Source organism: Populus euphratica, unplaced genomic scaffold (assembly GCF_000495115.2).
Source record: "Populus euphratica unplaced genomic scaffold, PopEup_1.0 scaffold41.1, whole genome shotgun sequence".
NCBI lineage: Eukaryota > Viridiplantae > Streptophyta > Magnoliopsida > Malpighiales > Salicaceae > Populus > Populus euphratica.
In genome coordinates, this window is record NW_011499868.1 from 199,472 (window position 1) to 217,472 (window position 18,001).

Sequence of the window (18,001 nt, forward strand, 5' to 3'; positions counted from 1 at the left end):
ATCGCTCAATCATATCAAATAAACATATAACTAGAGCCATGATTACAGCCCGCCCTAAAGCCGAACTGATCTATATAAAAAGAAGCATTCTCTGGACGAATACTTTGCAAGTTTGTGTCGAATAATATTTTTTATTTTATTTTATTATGTGAGGACATGAAATTTTGAGCTATCTAATAAGAAAAAAAATAATTGAATTGGATGGGTCCATGTCTAGCTACGGCTCTAAAGTTGCCACTTGTCACTGACTACAAGCCACTAGAATCTCCCACATAATTGTGATTTTTCCCCATGTTGTTAGATATCACTGACCATTGACACTTGACAGTGTGTTATACGATGATTGGCTGTTAAATATAATAGAGCTTGTTTTTAAAATGTGTTTTATTTATAACTATATTAAAATTATATGTTTTTATTTTTAAAATTTAATTTTTACATCTTCACATCTAAACAATCTAGAAATTCTATTTTCTAAAATTTTAATGAAATTAATAAAAAATAAGTTTAATCTCAATATCAAACAAGCACAAATTATAAAATAAAGATGCAATCTCACTTGATCAAAGATATTTAAAAATATAATAGTAATTATTTTTTAAAATATTTTTTACTTTAATATATATTAAAATAATATTTTTTTATTAACATATCAAAATAATATAAAAACTTAAAAATAAAAAATCATAAGACCGGCCAATCTATATATTATGCTTTCGGTTTGATATTGAATCTGAAATGAATTTTCATCCACCCATTGGTACCCAGATGCACACAGTCATGATCTCCTCCGTCGACAGACCTTCTTTTAATTGAAGATGCAGACCGCGCCAGCTGTCAGCCTTCAAAGTTGCTTCGAAGAATGAGGGCTGTAGCCGCTGCACGCAATCGTCAGCCCTCGTAGCTGACATTTCTATCCTACAAAAAAAAAAATAAAAAAAATCAACCAAGCCAAAGCCCTTTATGGAACCCTGAACAAACCTCCAATCCAACACCAACAGAAGCTCCTCCGCTTTTCAAAAAATCTACATCTCAGACCCATTTTTTTCTAAGATTCCGGCGACCAATATGCAACAAAGGAGAAGATTATTGCTACTAATAAACAAAAACATGGGAAAACATTGTGCATTGCTGTAGCCCCTCTATAGATTCATCATCGATGGCAATGTTCAAGGAACAATATATATATATATATATATATCAAACTTTATTTATTTTTTAATTTTATCTTTTCTTTGCATGATTTTGTGCATGTAAGGTGTCCGAGAAATTCTAATGTTTAATTAAAAATTAATTTTATAAAATAAATTAAAAAAACCTTTATTTTTTCACATGGAAAACTTTAGTTTGATCTCTAAAATTTTAATTTAAATTTTAGTGGGTATTTATTGTTTTAAGGTATTATATTTCAATCTTAAATTTTATTTATTTATATTTCAGTTTTTGATAGCTTAACGAGAAGAGAGAAAGTTTATAGAAAAAGAAAAAAATAAAAAAAAAATCCAAAGTCACCACATTTTAGTAATAAAAAACAGTTTTGGTGTTAATATATTAGCAACATAGAGCAGAGTTTCATAAATCTTGCTAGATAAGGTAAATTGTTGCTTAGTAAGGTCTTTAAAAATGGATTTATTTAAATTTCTAAGATATTTTTCAGTATTTTCGAGTAAAAACAACTTGAAAATTTTGGTTTTTAAAACTTTAAAACTTAAACCTTGACTTTATGATTATTGAAGATAGTTTAATAAAAATATTAAATAGTTTTTTTTTTAGCATTCCATCTTCTAATTTCTTCTTTTTTTGATAGAATCCTTTTAATCTTTTAATATTTAGTTGATTTTAAATTTCTCTTTATAATTTGTTTTAATTTATTTTCTATTTGGTTATTATAATATTAAATAAATACTTAATTTTACAAATATTTATTTTTATTACCATATAATTAAATAAAAATAGTTTAAAAAACAAAATTATCAAATATAATAGAGTTCAAGATCGTGGACTTAGTAGGTTGAACCCTAAAATCCTAATCAATCTAAAATATCATTATTTTAATATTTAAAACAAAATATCATTTCAAGTATTTTTTAAATTATATTATATTTTTATAAATCTTTCAAATTATCTAGTACGGACACCTCCCTCATGCCCATTTTAAAGCATAGCCGGCCTTACAAGGGAGGGGGTTCCACCACATTCATAAATTTTCCTGAATCTTGGTCAAAGTTACAAATATACACCACATTTTCATAAATCTACATCACTCGTAATTGAAACCATCAAAATCTTGGACGATAGGTATGAACTTTACTTCAGATAAGTCCACCCTCATGCTGTCCGCCACTGAATTAATTCGTCTTTTTGCGTTAACATGAAAAAGGAAGATTCCAAGTTTCTTGCTTCCATTAAAGAAGAGTTCTTGATTACTATGGATGTTGAAGTTTTTGCTATGTGCTTGTTCATTTCCACCATTTTGTCAGTGCAAAATATCACGTCCTATCGCCCCTTTGTCACAGACCTCCAGTCTAAATCACCAATTAAAAGATGAGCCCGAGTTTGCTTTTCCTATCTACTTCTAAATTCATGATCTCATACCTACATTAGCTCGATAATGGATCTAGCTGTAAATGTAGAGTTAGATAGCATCAGTTTCTGTTTGGCTCTCACACCGACATGCACAGTCTTTCCCTTCTTCTAGATGTTGACAAATTTGATTTCAAGATACTTAGGTTAGGGTAACTTCAAAGATCGAGTTTTATCTCCATATATTCTTTGAATTAATGGGTAAAACCCTTTAAATAATTTTAGAGGAAAGTTAAACAAATACACTCCCAGCTGATATGTCATCTCATTATTTGTTTTAGTCTTCCAAGAACACAAATTTTCCTTATTGACATGTAGTAGGAGGGGCAGATGTTAGAGGAATAACATAAAATTATATCTTAAAGTTTTATATAATAACTTAGTTATTAAATTAAAATAATTATTTAATATGTTATTTAAGTTTTGATGATGAAATAGTTGTGAGGTGAAATCTTATTATTTATAAAATACTGTGAGTCTATGTAAATATTGGCTTTTAAAGATTTTTATTTTAATAAGTATGTTAAAGAATAATATATAATCATATTTTGATATATATTAGAAAAATAATATAAAATTATATTTTAAAATCTTATTTAATAACTTAAATTATTGAATTAAAATGATTATTTTACATGTTATTAGAATCTTAATGATAAAATGATTCCAAGTTGAAATCTTATTATTTACAAGATACTATAAGAATGTATAAATTTCAATCTTAAATAATTTTTGTTTTAGTAAATATATTAAAAAATAATATATAATTATATTTTAAAATTTCATTTAACAATCTAATTTATTAGCAGATAATATTGAACAATACTGACATATAGTGCGGTGAATATCTGCTGATGGTGTGGGTTTCTCGGTTTATGATTAGAAATCTTATGATCTCTATTTACTATACCCAGTACCTATGGGTTCTTGATTGTGGTATAAATCTATATTCAAAAGGGAAGTGATGACCAGCAAAATTTTAAAAAAGAAGACCACCTTATACAAACCTTGTGATCATCAATCTCTCGAAAGGTTGAAGATGCATGCACAGTACTGCTCTCTTGACTCTTCACGCTTCCAAACACTTTGTCGAACATTAATCTCTTTTCTTTCAGAGTTTGTGAAGGAACAAGACGAAGAAAAACTCTTGTTCGATGCTATTGTTCAATGAATCAGCACAAGAATCATTATAAACATCATCAGTTGTCTGAATCAAATTGAGAACTTGGAAGAGTGTTATAAGTATAATTGTTAGAACTCTTCAATTCAACTGTCCACGCATCAAATGCATGCATGATCTAATTGGTTCATTATATGCATAATCACAGATGACAAAAATTTAGACGCAGACATTCTATTTAATAACGTTAATACTGAAATTAAAAAGTGAATTAGAAAATAATATAAATCATATCTTGAAATTTTACATAATAATTTAAATTTTTAGATAAGATAGTTCTATGATATAGTATCAAAGCCTTAATAACCAAACAATCACGAGTTTAAATTTTACTGTTTTTATTTATTTGATAAAAATTAAGCACAAGATAATATGAATTTGTACAAATTTCAAGACTAAAGAATTTTTATTTAAAAAAATATATTAAAAAATAATATAAATCATATTTTAGAGCCTCACATAGTAATTTAACTTTTTAGATGAAATTTTTTAACAAGGCATCCATGCCTCCCTACATCATTAATTCTTCTTCTTCTTCTTCCACGTATTGCATTAACAGTTTCAAAATAAATTAAAGCTTGGTAAATTTAGGAGCCTATGGTCCATTTAAAGGGTTTAATAAAAGGAAAATTGATCGAAGGCCTTAATCTCTATTCTATATGGATCGTTAGCAGTCGACTCATAATTAATCACAAGAAGATCTGAACACCGAAAGGACTTGCCCATATGGCCATTAATTCACTCATTATTCATAGAATAGGCAGTAATATATTAAAGTGAAACTTCAAAGTATGCATGAACAGTCGCTCTCGTTACGATCAAATTAAGGTGCTTTTACTAAACGTCTTTGGCATATTGCATATGACTTTATCTTTTTCTTTTCTTTTTTATCTTTTTTGTTGTAAAATCTTGTGATCCACTTTCCCTAAGACATAGAATGACCTCGCCTGCTCTAGCCATATGTTCTTGATCTCTTCTAACTTTTGGCTAACAAATTGTGCTTGTTCTTCGTGTAATGATGGCTTAGCTTAAAGCCAAACCGACACTCCAGATTGAATAATGAAATTGATGCATCACTAGCGTTTCTCATCATTTGGCCTGTACAAAGGATTTGGATTTTGTATCGTAAGATGATAAATTTATATCATTTGAACACAAGCTGGTTGTTTTATGTAATGATCACAGAACCATTATTTGAGCTCCGTTCAGACCGAAGTTCCAGCTTAAATTACACACACACACACACATGAATACATATGATCATCGCCATACAAAGAAAATCAAGTTTCAAATTTATTAATAATGTGTAAACTTGAAAATGTTGATTGAGAAAAGTAACAATAATTTAGTATTAAAATATTTATTACATTAAAAAAATAAAAGATAATAGATTTTTATATATTCTACCTCTCTCCTCACAAGTCACTATTTACTTTATTTTTAGTTTTTTTCAATAATTTTTTTATCCTTTAATATTAAATTTTAATTTATTAACTTTAATTCCCAGTGCATACGTAGTGTTGAACTCACACGTTTCGACTATCTGTTATATATATGACGACGACGACGACGACGAAGACTTCCAAATGTTTTGAAATTTCCGTTCTTCGGAGCCATGAATTTCAACTACTCTTGGAAGGATCTCCTTTATCTTCAAAACAAAATTAAAAATAAATAAATCAAATCGACTAACCTGTACGTGGCGACACTAGGGCACAAATAATAGTTCGAATAAATATATGATGGACACCATTGGAAAGGGGCAAAAAAAAAAACCACCATGGGAGCCATAATTGACCTTGACTGTAATGGCCAATGGCAGGTGGAAAGAGCATAAAGCAGATAATATCTCTAAATCATGCTATAATTTTTATTTAAAAATATATTAAAAAAATTATTTTAAAAAAATTATTTTTGATATTAATAGATTAAAATAATTTAAAAATATCAAAAATATATTAATTTAAAAAAATTAATTTTTTTTAAAATATTTTTAAAACAAAAAAACAAATAAGACCAGTAACCAAATAAAAGAAAAAGAAAATTCCATAAATATTTGCTCTCTTTAGATTCCACCATGCCGCCTCCTTTTCTTGTTGTGATCAGCTTGTTGCTGCTCATTAGCTTCCTGAAGTTTATACGCAAAATCATATCCAGTACCAAAATCATATCCAGTACCATTTCAAGAAGCAGGGAATAACTGGCTAGCTACCGTCCAATATCAGGCAACTCGGGGGAGCTCCACCGGCTATGTGCTGCAGCTCAGTCGTCAAAGTCAATGCCATTTCACAGGGTGCTTCCATTTTACCAGGAGTGGTCAAGGAAGTACGGCATGATATCAGGGGTGGTTATATCCGACCCGGATATGATCAAGGAAGTTCTGGTGAATAATAATATCGCAGGGTCTATTGAGAACCTTGCACTTAGCCCTCTAGGTAAAGTTCTGTTCGGTGAGGGGCCTGCTGTGCCTGAAGACGAGATGGGCTCTCCATGGAGAATCGCAAACGAGGCTTCTAATTTGGAGCGAGTTAAAGTGAGTTTAATTTATTTTATGTTTCCTCATAATTTTATTTTATTTATTTATGTGGGTATCCAGATTAACTTGTGCGCACCACGACTAATTTCACGGTCCACTGAATATCTTGCAAGCCCAGTAAGTATGTAAAGCACCGCGGGAATAACAGGCATGCACAATAAGATTCGAACTCGGATACAAAGAAAGGGAACAAATCCCTCCCCCTCATAATTTTTTAAACATAGTAGTTCAACTCAATTCGGCTCAATATGAGATTTTGGATCTATTCCAGGCTTGATTTAAATTAACCCAATAAACCTATTTAATATCTGACTGACTCAGTTGAGATATAATAAATTAAAATGAGGAGAAAAAATAATTAATTCAATAATTAAATTACTTTAAACCCTGTATCAAATCCGACAAATATATATATATATATATAAATAAGAAAAGTCACTAATTAACTTTAAATTTGATGACCCGAAATTCAATTGTATATACATGATAATTCACATTTAAATTATAAGTTGAATGATGAGTTAGAATAATCATTATATTGGATGATTTATCAATGGATATTTTATTATAACCAAAGCTCAAAGAGCTCTGTTTCACTATGTATTTTTCACAGTAAAATTAATTATTATTTTACTATTAATTATATAAGTTTTATTTATGCATTCAAGGGTAATATAGCATTTTTCATAAGACACATTTAATATTGCAGGTTTGAATGGGGTAAAAAAGTCTTTTTTTCATTTTATTATTTGTTAATTTTATCAATTCTTGTTCTATTGATTTAACCAAATTTTATTTATTTTCCTTTTAATTTCATTATTTACCATATGATTTTTATATCAAATCTTTCATTTTATTTTATGATATTTCAGGTTTGATTTTTAATGTTTTGATTTTTAATGTAAATTTTTAGTTCTTTTATTATATTTTAATTTTTTTTTAATTTTATCTTTGGATACATGATTTTATTTTTATTTTTTATATTCAATCCCCCTGTTTTTTTTTGTTTTTTTTTTTGTTTTTGATTCTTTTGTGAATTCAATTTTTATTTTTATTTTTCTTTTTAATTCAAATTTTGATGATATTTAAGGTTTAGTCCTTGATGTTTTAATTTTTAATTTTAATTCCTCTTCCTTTTATCACCTTTTTTTTTTTCAATTTCATGCTTAAATCCATAATTTTGATTTTTTTTTAATTTGGCTCTCATTATTTGATTTTTAATTTTGGATTTATTTGTTAATTTGATCTATTTTTTTTTTAAATTTTACCCTTCAATTCAAATTTCTTTGTTGTCCTCTCTCTATTTTTTCTCCATTCGAATAAGGTTTTTATTCTCTTAATTGTTATTTTTTTATCCTTAATTTTTTTTTATCATTTGACATTTGATTTTTTAAGATTTGATCTAAGTCACAGGTCAATTAAGAAATGGATCCACCAGTTATGTCGAGCCAAGTTTTAAAATAATGTCTTTTCTAGATATGGTGCTTCAAGTTTAGTCATTAATTAAAGTCATGAATTTGAAAAATTAACACAAGTTAATATCATTTCTTTCTCGATTACATTCTTTTAAGTTATTCATTTTGAAAAATAAACTTTATTATTTTTTTTTATTTTCTTTTCAATCAAGTTATTCTTATCTCATGATTTAAATAGGAGATTCATTTGAGTGGTCTAGGTTTTTTAGGATTTTTTAGGTTGTTTTTTTTTATGATTTTTTATTTGACTTCAAAATTCAATTTTTTCTAGAATTAAATTTCACCTTTTTTTCCTAATTTCTTCTTTATTAAATTATCTTGTTCACGTGATCTTACTCACGAATTTTGACAACCTCAACCAGTTTTGCTTGTGCTCTATTTTTTAAAAAAAAAATTATTAATATTTTTTTAATTTCATCTCTATTTTGATTTTTATGGATTTACAATTGTTATTTTTTTTAAATTCTCTTTTTATAATGTTAAATTATAAATTATTTTTTATTAAAATATACTTAACAGCGATTGAATATTATTTTTTTACACTATAAAAAATTAATCCGGCCTGTGACGAAGCACGGCCACCTATCCAGTGCTATACCAATAGAACTCCAGGTCCACCGGTAGCAACCTCGTTTTAACAAGAAGGTGTTGTGGGTAAAATTCACTGAAAGAGAGCCAATTAACTCAAATTCTGAATCCCAAAGAAGCATTGTATGTTCATATTGAAGGATTGATTTTCGTTCAAGTTAGTTTAATCTTCATTAAGATTTTATGTGGTGATTCTCTCTTAATTAGATTAACATCTGTTTATATTTCAAATTTTCCTTGTTACACAAAAATAAAAAATGTCCTTATTATTTAACTTGTTACAAGACAAGCGTTAGCGGTATATATAACAAACAGAAGTAAAAGGGATGCAAAATGCACAAAATCAAGCTTGAGTAATTATAGAAAAAAGTTTCAATTTTTATTAACTAATACACAAGTTGTTTAATCTCATCCAAGTTTCAGCCTTACAATTATGCCAGATTCAATTTTATTTTTTTTTATAATTTATTCATGTTCATCTAATAACTGAAGGTTTTTCTTTCACCAGAAAATTTTTCTCAATATTTAATTTGTTACAAGACAAGTGCTAATGGTATATAACAAATAAAAGTAAAAGGGATGCAAAATACATAAAATCAAGCATAATAATTACAGGGAAAACTTTTATTCACTAATAGACACAAGTCATTTAGTGTGTTATGCATGAACAAATAAAAAAAAATTGATAAATCAAAATGAAAAAAACCAAAGAACCAAAAAAATTAAAAATAAATTGTAAAACACTTAGAATCCACAATATTTTTTCTCTTGGTGAACAGGACTTTCACCCCACTTCTTTTTTTTGTTAACCTTAAAGTGGTTTGATTCTTGAACTTCATGTTCTTCTAGGTTTCCATACTTCTCATTAGGGTCTTCAAACTTTCAATTGCTTCAAGTAACCCTTTAATTCAAATTTTTACGTTCCCAAGGTAAATAGTAGTTGTAAGTGCCAAGTTTATACTTATTTTTCATTATAGAGGTTGATTTGAACTGATATCTATAAAGTTTGGAAAGTTATTTAAAATTATTTAGAGCTATTTTGATCATCTTGTGAATACTTAATGTGAATATAAGTATTGTTTCAGTTTTATGATGATTCAGTCTGCTTTGGTCTTATAATTTTCTACTATCATTTACTTTCAATTTTTTTAGATTTGTTTCTATTTATAATTTCCTTATGAAAATGAGTTTTTTTTACTGATTTTTCATTTTTAAATAATGATAAATAACTTTTTTATTATTTTCAATTTCAAGAAAAAAAAAAATTCTTCTTTGAAAATTATGTTTTCATGAAAGGGTTGGCACATGTCAACATCTAATTGGGTAAATGTTGGTCAATTAACATTTTTAAAAGCGTTTTTAAAGATTTTAAATATTATTTTATTTTAGTTTTTTTCAAATTAATTTTTTTGTATTTTTAAATTGTTTTAATATGCTAATATTAAAAATAATTTATTTTAAAATATATATTATTTAAAAAAAATTTAAAAACAACTTCTATTACATTATCAAAACAGCTCTAATTCAATTGGGTAACGGAATTTTACGGGAGGGCCGGCGTGTCCCATGGCTTTTGAATATAGGGTTTGGTTTGTAAGTTCGAATAATCAAAATTATGCATATACATCTTAGTGTTCATTTAAAAAAATTCTTTGAATGACACAAAAATCTTGTTTATTTTAAAAAATATATAAGGAGAAAATATTATTATCATTTTCAGCGGATATAAATTTTATTTTCTCTCCTTCCGTCTATTTTTTTAAAATAAATTTAGAAATCAACTAATAATAATATCCTCTTAATTATTCCCCGTCTAGGTCTAATTCACAAGTCCAAATACATAATTCATCTGGGTGTGAGATCAGCCCAGCTCCCATGAACATTCCGGCTCGTGCCATTGAACTTCACGGTTCGACCTTAAATGAAGCCATCCCTTGCTGGCTGCAGCTAACATGTCACCTACAGGACGCTTTTTGGCAACAAGGAGCAAAGCAGTGATCGTGGGGCATGGCAATAAAGTCGTCCTTGACTGTATATATATATATATATATAAAGAATTCTTTAGCACATGCCAAGCTCACTTCCTCTGCTGCTTCCAAAATAACAATCTGACCACGCGTGTCACGAATCAAGATTTAAAAAAATTGTATTGAAAAATATATTAAAAAATATTTATAAAAAATTAATATATTAAAAAAATTCAAAAATAAAATTTAATTTAAATCTACAAAAATTTCATTTTATTTAAAAATTATAGTTGAATCGTAAAAATTATAATTACATGTAACATATAGAAACACAAGATTTTACTTAAATAAGTTTAGGTTAGGGATGTGGTTGGGTTTTCTTAGTGGGATATGTATATATAAAAAAAACCAATAAAAAATATATATTTTTAATTTTTAAAGATATCATAATCTATATTTTAAAAGAACTTTAACTTAAAAAAAAAAAATAATAAGCATCGCATACCGCACGATATCTTACAGTGTTCGCATGTATAAACAATGTAACAAGCCATGATCTCCAACCCCATTTTGGTGGGCATTGTCTGACCATTCCTTCTGCTTCAAGGCTCCTTGTCTCCATGCCCAACAAGTTTTGTAGCTCAATCATCTTCACCATTGCATTCCAAATAATGCCTCCAACCCTCTCTCTCGTACCCATATATATATATATATATATAAGAAGAAGATTATATACCAAAATCTATTCAAAAACTATTAAATAAAAGTCTAATTTTCTTTCGGCATCCTTAAAAGTGAGGGTGCACGTGCGAAGGCCAAACTAGTCATTTCACCTAAGCACAGCCCATCCACACGAGCAAATCTATTAATAAACTGGATCGGCAAGCTCGAGATTACATGACGTTGTCAAAATCTAGCTAAGGAAATGGCTTACTACTCCTTGCTTCTTGTTCTGGTTCTAGCTTTATGCCACAACTCAGCCCATGGTGCAGCTCCTGCAGCAAGCCACAACCCCACCCAAGTCACAACAACCCCAATACCACTACCAAATGTAGCTAATGAGTTCCTACAACCTCACAACCAAGCAAGAGCAGCAGTCGGTGTTGGCCCTCTCAAGTGGAGCGAAATGCTAGCCAATGCCACAAGCAGAATAGTCAGGTACCAAAGGAACAAAATGGGTTGCCAATTTGCAAACTTGAGCAACAGTAAGTATGGTGGAAATCAGTTATGGTCTAGTGGCACGGCTATGACTCCACGTATGGCTGTTGATAATTGGGTGCAAGAGAAGAATTACTATAACCACACTGACAATTCCTGTGCGCCAAATCATAGTTGTGGTGTTTACACACAGGTGGTGTGGAGGAAATCTCTGGAGTTGGGGTGTGCACAAGCAACATGCGTGACCGAGCAAGCTAGCTTAACTGTATGTTTTTATGATCCTCCTGGGAATATTAAAGGGGAAAGCCCATACTAGACAAGTTATAGCTACTTAAATAAATCTCTAGTCATCTGTGTTTGTTCAAGTTCTGTATTGTGTAAGTGTTCTTTTAAATGAAGATCTTAGCACTTATGCTTCGTGAGTAGGGGACGTGCAGATTTCCTTGTCTTTTCTCTCGCTTTTAGCAAAGAATGAACTTGCACGCATACAACTTTATAAGCACAATTGTCTCAATCCTAGTGCAGCTCTTTTGATGGCCTAAGAGTCGTGCTAAAAAATTTCAAGGCTTTGCATTTGGTTTTCGCCAAAATGATCTTTCCAAAAGCATAGATCTAATGGAAAGGGTGATTATACTGCTTTCAGATGCTTGTTCTATAGATGATCTTCACTGACAATTGTGAACATTGGCGAGCTGTACCGCCTCACTGTGAACAGAACCACCCTGCAATAATTGAATCGGTATCTACCCTGAAAGGTTGTAATAATTGAGCTGAGACTGCCCATCACATGTTCACCAACCCCATGGAGTGATTCTATTTATCCCAAAATATCTATTAAGAATTGAGCCGTGGATCCACATGACACCAATTAGCTATCAAGTAATTGATATTATTTAGCTTACTTGGATGAATAGCATTAATTACTGCTGCTGCTTTTGTTGTTTTGTAGAAGTTCCCTTTCGAAGCATTAGTACAGTCACAACCATAGCTATAGCCATAACCAGAACCACTTCTATACCACCATCAAGCTAGTAGGATCTTTTTCAGTTCTCAAGGTGAGAGACGATGGTCTTGCCTGGAATGGGACATTGCTCTACTAAAGGTTCAGTTTCTGGTGTAAACAAGCGTGCTAGGGATCTCTTGAGCAAAAAGTAGAGTCTCACATGAAGGCGTTTCATTCAATGAGAAATGCTAGCAGCAGTCATGACTAAAATATATTGACTGGAGTGCAGCAGGTGCAGCAGCCGCACGCTTTTAGATGTGAGAATGCCAACCCGTGTATGTGATGTACAGAGGCCGCATCATCAGTACTCAGACAACTGATTCTTGCCGTTTTCTTTTTTTTTAGATTAACATGGATGTCCAGACCAACTTACGCGCACCATGACTAATCCCACCGGTACTGAAGTTAATGACCATGTAAACCTCCAGTGACCATCATATGAGCAACCAAGGACTCGACCACAGAGGAAGCAAACCCCTTGATCCCAAGTTCCGACACTGAAGTTAATGACCATGTAAACCTCCAGTGACCATTATATAAACAACCAAAGACTCAACTATAGAGGAAACAAACCCCTTGATCCCAAGTTCTTACCATTTAACCACCACCTAAATAGTTTTCTTACCGTTTTCTTTTTTAGATTAACGTGGGTGTCCGGGCCAGCTTGCGCGCACCACGACTAATCCCACGGGCCCTGAAGTTAACGACCATGTAAGCCTCCAGTGGCCATCATATGAGCAACCAAGGACTCGAACCTGAGACCACAGAGGGAGCAAACCCCTTAATCCCAAATTCTTACCACTTGGCCACCACCTAGATGGTTATTTTCTTACCGTTTTCTTCATTGGATTGGTTGTGTCAACGGTCCATACAAGATTGTGTACTCGTAAGGAACCATATAATAACTAAATTAATGAATTGTCCACATGTATCTCAAGTAAAACGCAGTAGGTACATGTATAATATTCAATGCACATTTTCATTTCCTTTCCAAACATCACAGAAATCATGAAAGCTTCCACTACTGGAACAAGCAGAATGGAGAGCAAGTTATACAAAACAAAATATAGCATTGTTCTATCCTCCATTTCCGGTTCATCTCCTAATTTGTACAAGGAAAAAAATTTCAAAATCTCAAAATATAAAAACCTTAAGAACTAGGCGAATGAGATCGAGTGCCAGGATCACTTTACAAGCTCTTTAGATATCAGGTACCGAAAAGTAAAATTATGTGGAATCCATTCAATAGTCTTACGAGGCTTTCCTAGCTGACATTTCTTAAGACACTTCCTTACAGATTCAGGCAGAGTTTGTTGGATCATTTCAAGAAGACCCGCTGGACATAAACCTGAATCCTTTGCATAGGATTCCATGATCTTCGGAAGTAGGACTTTCTGGCCCTTGCGGACACCGAAGGTAGCTCGGATGTACTCTTCCTTCGCAGCTTCAAGCTCATGGATTACTCTTTTTGGAGTGTAGACACGAACCTGGCAAAAATATTTGTACAAGTTCCCTTAGAAAAAGATAGACTAGACAGAAAATGTGACCAAACTCCACAAAAACCAGGTCTGCGAAGAAGAGAGAAACCCATGTTTAGTTTTTGTTGCTGAGACAGACATTTCTTAATATGCTTTTTACATCAGTCAAAGTGGAAGTAGGTCTTTTGGAAACTAATGCATGGTGATGATCAACAAATGAAGTTCTTTATGACAGAGTGCCATGAAAAGACATTGCGCAGGCTAAGTGGATGGACTAATCAGAAACTTCCACTCGAATGGAGATATATGCATTTATTTTTGGTCTGGTTATTCCTCGTTAGTTTTACATATTACAAACTATATGCAAGCCATGCTCATGCTGCACCGTGTGTTACTTGTGAGTGCTACTCATGTTTTGAAAATTTTGTAACAGGTAAAAGGAAATGAAGTACCGCAGGATCAGAATGGCTTCCAGAACAGAGTGCAAAGTGCAAAAGAGGTTCTGGACGGTTAATTGCATATGCTTGCCGTTCTTCTACAGTCTTGAATTTGAACTTTGATGAAACTAAAAATCGAATCCACTGCAATTAGAGACAAGCTTTGTCAGGACCACAGAATCAGAAGAATTTTGCTATGTAACTGACAGCAAATCAAGCGCATTGCTTTATCCCACAAGAATTATTTTAAGCACAAATATGCTTACTGGAAATAGATATATTATCATATTTCTTTTTGTAAAAGCATGCATGTTTTCTTTTGATGAAACAAAAACAAGTGCCCCTGTCTATTTGAGAAGACCTTTCATGATAAATGGTTTAACTCTAGATGCCACATCCTGCATGGATATCAACTGAAGGCATGAAAAATTGATGACCAAAAGCACCAAAACCCTTGGACAAGATATTAATAATAATCTCAATGACCGGTTTCTTAATTTCAATATGATCTCTCAAGATCCACCTGTCCAGGACGAGACATCCGGCATCCAAGGATAGAACTCTGTATCGTGTCTGCACTAAATGTATGACCCCCAACATTATATGCAGCCTGCATAGAGCAATAGTGTAAGCACAAGTATATTTTTCACAAAACCTCTTCCTTAAAGGAAACGCAAAAGAGTTTTCCATACCCTCAAAAGTAGAAAGAGCCTCTTAACATTGTTTTGTGGAATCCCATACGCCAGAAATGCCTATTAGAAAGCAGTGAAGATTAGAAACTCATGTCAAAGATAGAAAAAATATGGAATTAGCTCTTTAAGCAAGTATTTCTAAGGAAAAGAGCCATTACATGCATCACTAGTGCATTGTGTATATTGATCCAGAAAGCTAGTCTTTCCTCATGTTTGAGCTTCCTAGGATCGACTTCTTCCAATCGACATATAAGTGATCTGCAGCAGAACCTAACGAGTATATTAAAAATCTCTAGATAACAGAAATACTTGCTGTTTACACGTTTTCTGGTAGTAATTAAAGGGCAGAACAACTAACCTGAAATTTTGTAGCAAGTTTTCAACATCTCCTAACTTTTGACTATCTCTATAAATCCATGGCACTTCAATCATTGTACTGTATGGTCCACTGAACTCTTTCAGGCCTTCAACAAGGAAAGGGTTATCCAATCGCACATCAAAGGATGAGTTATTCCTAAATCCTGGACTCCACATATCACATTGTTCTCGCGGGGAAAATGCACTTATTGATGATAAAGATGAATTGGGAGATGAAAGGCCATTATGCGTCAAAGGTGGATCTGAAAGTTTGCAATATATAGCTGACATGCACTTTATCATATCCTCTGAAAGCTTGTTAGGTGTCTCTGGAACATGGTCATAAATACTAGTACCAAGATGCTCAGCCAAACTGATAATGTTTGAAGCACTCTGCGCATACTGCATAAAAAGCACAAAATTTCTAATCAACTCAAGGCTGACAGATTTGTGTGAAGAAATTGATCGCCCTACTGTTACTTTTCTATTATTGTTGCACTTGGAAATGGATTGCCAATTACAGAGCTCTTCCCCATCTCCAAGAAAGAAGTCAATGAAAACACATGATTTCCATGCATTTTGTTTCGGCACACAAATAGTCAATTAAACACCTTGTGCAGAGAACAAAAAAAAGAACACCACAAAGACTAATGATTTGTGTGCTAGCACTCAAAATTACCTCCATCATGGACAATGGCTGGGAATGGCAAGCACGTACAGCCCTACCAAGAGATTCTTCTGGAGGAGAGGTTCTATTTGAAAATGCTGAGCGTTGTGACAATGAAGAGTGACAGCGATGAACTCCAGAATCTAATAGTTTCTCTTCTCCTCCAATAACATTGGTTTCCTTCCATTTATTGTCACGTGACTGACAAGCAGTTTGAGTTGCTGAAGTTTCCTTCTTTGATGTCTCAGGCCTGGAAACATCAAACAACCTTCGTCTTGGGGTTGTGACAGGGGTTTTTAGACTTCGATCCTGTTTAGATGGAGAAACCAAGTATGTTTGCTGATCAAATGCCTTCCTGTACAAGGAGAGAAGATATTGTTCCAGATGTACAACTTCCAACTCCAGTACCGCAATTTCTTTAATTAATTCTGTGGCTGGCTGGAGTTACAGAAAGCACAGGAAGTAGTAAGTCAAAAATTTGAGCCCAACAGTTATCTCTAGCATTATAATTCCATTTTACATATAAGTTACATAAACCAGTGCAAAAAATTGCAATTACAAATTATCAGCAGAGTTTCCCAAAGTAATGATAAGATTTCAGCAACTCAACAGATGACATGGTTACAAGTTCTGTGGAAAAACCCCAATTCTGGATACTCACTCTGAATAACAGTGACATTCACGATAAATTATTTCTATTTCCATAAAACCATTATGGCAAGAATTTACCTTAGGCATTGACAGCTCAGTCGTACTATCATGGGAAGAAGTCTTGTAACCCAAAGCATTTTCCATAGCACGACGGACCTCAAATTGATCTTGTAATCTTTTCTCAAGCTGTAGAATCTGCATAAACACGTTCAAATAATATCCAACTCAGAGCAAGAAAGACCAGCATAAGATATGGTTTGAAAAGTGAAGAAGTTCAGTTGCATACCTCTTGCTTTAAAGAATTTTGCACTTCAGTCTTAGGAGATTGTTTCTTCTTGGATTTGGCAGAGTTTTTCAATTGCCCCATATTCTGCAATCAGATTGTATCCAAAAATCATATAGTTAGCAATTGCTTCTTGAATTATGCCCCAGGAGGATTCACCTAATCAATTAATGTTCTGGGAAAAGCTACCAAATCAACTTAACTTGTTTTTTTAATTTTATGTATAATAAAACACTAGAATATTTTATTCCATTCAACTGCATTAATACAGTTGGGACCATAAGTGAAATTTGACTCAAATGTATTAAGCTAATTCTTCGTCCCATTGGCCCACCATAAGAAAATAAACAAATAATTTGATGGGGAGGAAACAACCTTGATTATATTTAAAAGAAAAATAAGTCATTTTACAGATGAGTTTAGGCTGGCTTTATGCTTAAGGTCTTTGTACAACATGGAGAAGAAGGGCTTACTGTAAGAATAAATAAGATAGTGAGCTACTTTCTTCTTTTCTTTTCTTTTCTTTTTTCTTTAAGCAAAATAGAAAGGAAAAAAAAGTGTAATCTTACTAGCTTTATGCGGCCTGATGCTTCAAAGGAACTATCTAAGCCATCTTCCTCAACTCTTTTCTTGTCTGGCAAGCTGCCACAGCACAAATAGCAAACATCAAGATGGAAGTAGATATATATTGGAGAAGAAAAAAAGAATAAAAAAATCTCCAATATAGTTCTTGGTGCCTTTATATAATGCGCACAGCTCCTGCAACATATTTACTGGATTTTGTCTTCTTTTAAAGGGGAAAGGAGAAGATGGTCAGAGATAGCAGCAGTTACCTCCTACCAAAGGTCCACCTAGCAATAATTTTCCCAAGACCCATCTTTAAACAATTTTCAGTTACATTCAAAACAGCTATTACTCATTAATTACTAACTTTATAAGGGAAAGA

General features: G+C 31.9%; 2 protein-coding genes across 4 annotated transcripts in view; one reads left to right on the forward strand and one right to left on the reverse strand.

Moving 5' to 3' along the window:
• The first annotated feature begins 11,201 nt into the window (after positions 1 to 11,201).
• LOC105126504 (STS14 protein-like) lies at positions 11,202 to 11,912 on the forward strand. Its single transcript, XM_011027377.1, has one exon. The coding sequence runs from the start codon at positions 11,255 to 11,257 to the stop codon at positions 11,801 to 11,803; it is 549 nt and encodes a 182-aa protein (XP_011025679.1). The 5' UTR covers positions 11,202 to 11,254; the 3' UTR covers positions 11,804 to 11,912.
• A 1,530-nt stretch (positions 11,913 to 13,442) lies between these two features.
• The window catches only part of LOC105126505 (Itga6 (Protein of unknown function, DUF547)), a 5,580-nt gene continuing 1,021 nt past the window's right edge, over positions 13,443 to 18,001 (reverse strand). For 2 of the 3 annotated variants that reach the window (XM_011027379.1, XM_011027378.1), the window contains 10 exons: positions 17,625 to 17,697; positions 17,059 to 17,142; positions 16,851 to 16,967; positions 16,134 to 16,559; positions 15,456 to 15,856; positions 15,256 to 15,355; positions 15,098 to 15,157; positions 14,929 to 15,015; positions 14,421 to 14,549; positions 13,443 to 13,977 (listed from right to left, as the gene is read on the reverse strand). In XM_011027379.1, the coding sequence (XP_011025681.1) occupies positions 13,675 to 13,977; positions 14,421 to 14,549; positions 14,929 to 15,015; positions 15,098 to 15,157; positions 15,256 to 15,355; positions 15,456 to 15,856; positions 16,134 to 16,559; positions 16,851 to 16,967; positions 17,059 to 17,142; positions 17,625 to 17,697 (1,780 nt within the window). In that variant the 3' untranslated portion in view covers positions 13,443 to 13,674. Of the gene's footprint in view, positions 13,978 to 14,420; positions 14,550 to 14,928; positions 15,016 to 15,097; positions 15,158 to 15,255; positions 15,356 to 15,455; positions 15,857 to 16,133; positions 16,560 to 16,850; positions 16,968 to 17,058; positions 17,143 to 17,624; positions 17,698 to 17,888; positions 17,996 to 18,001 lie in introns of those variants that run through there. The other variant, XM_011027380.1, reaches the window with a different exon arrangement.

Coding starts and splice junctions, on each gene's coding strand:
- LOC105126504 (XM_011027377.1), top strand. CDS start 11,255: ATGGCTTACTACTCCTTGCTTCTTGTTCTGGTTCTAGCTTTATGCCAC.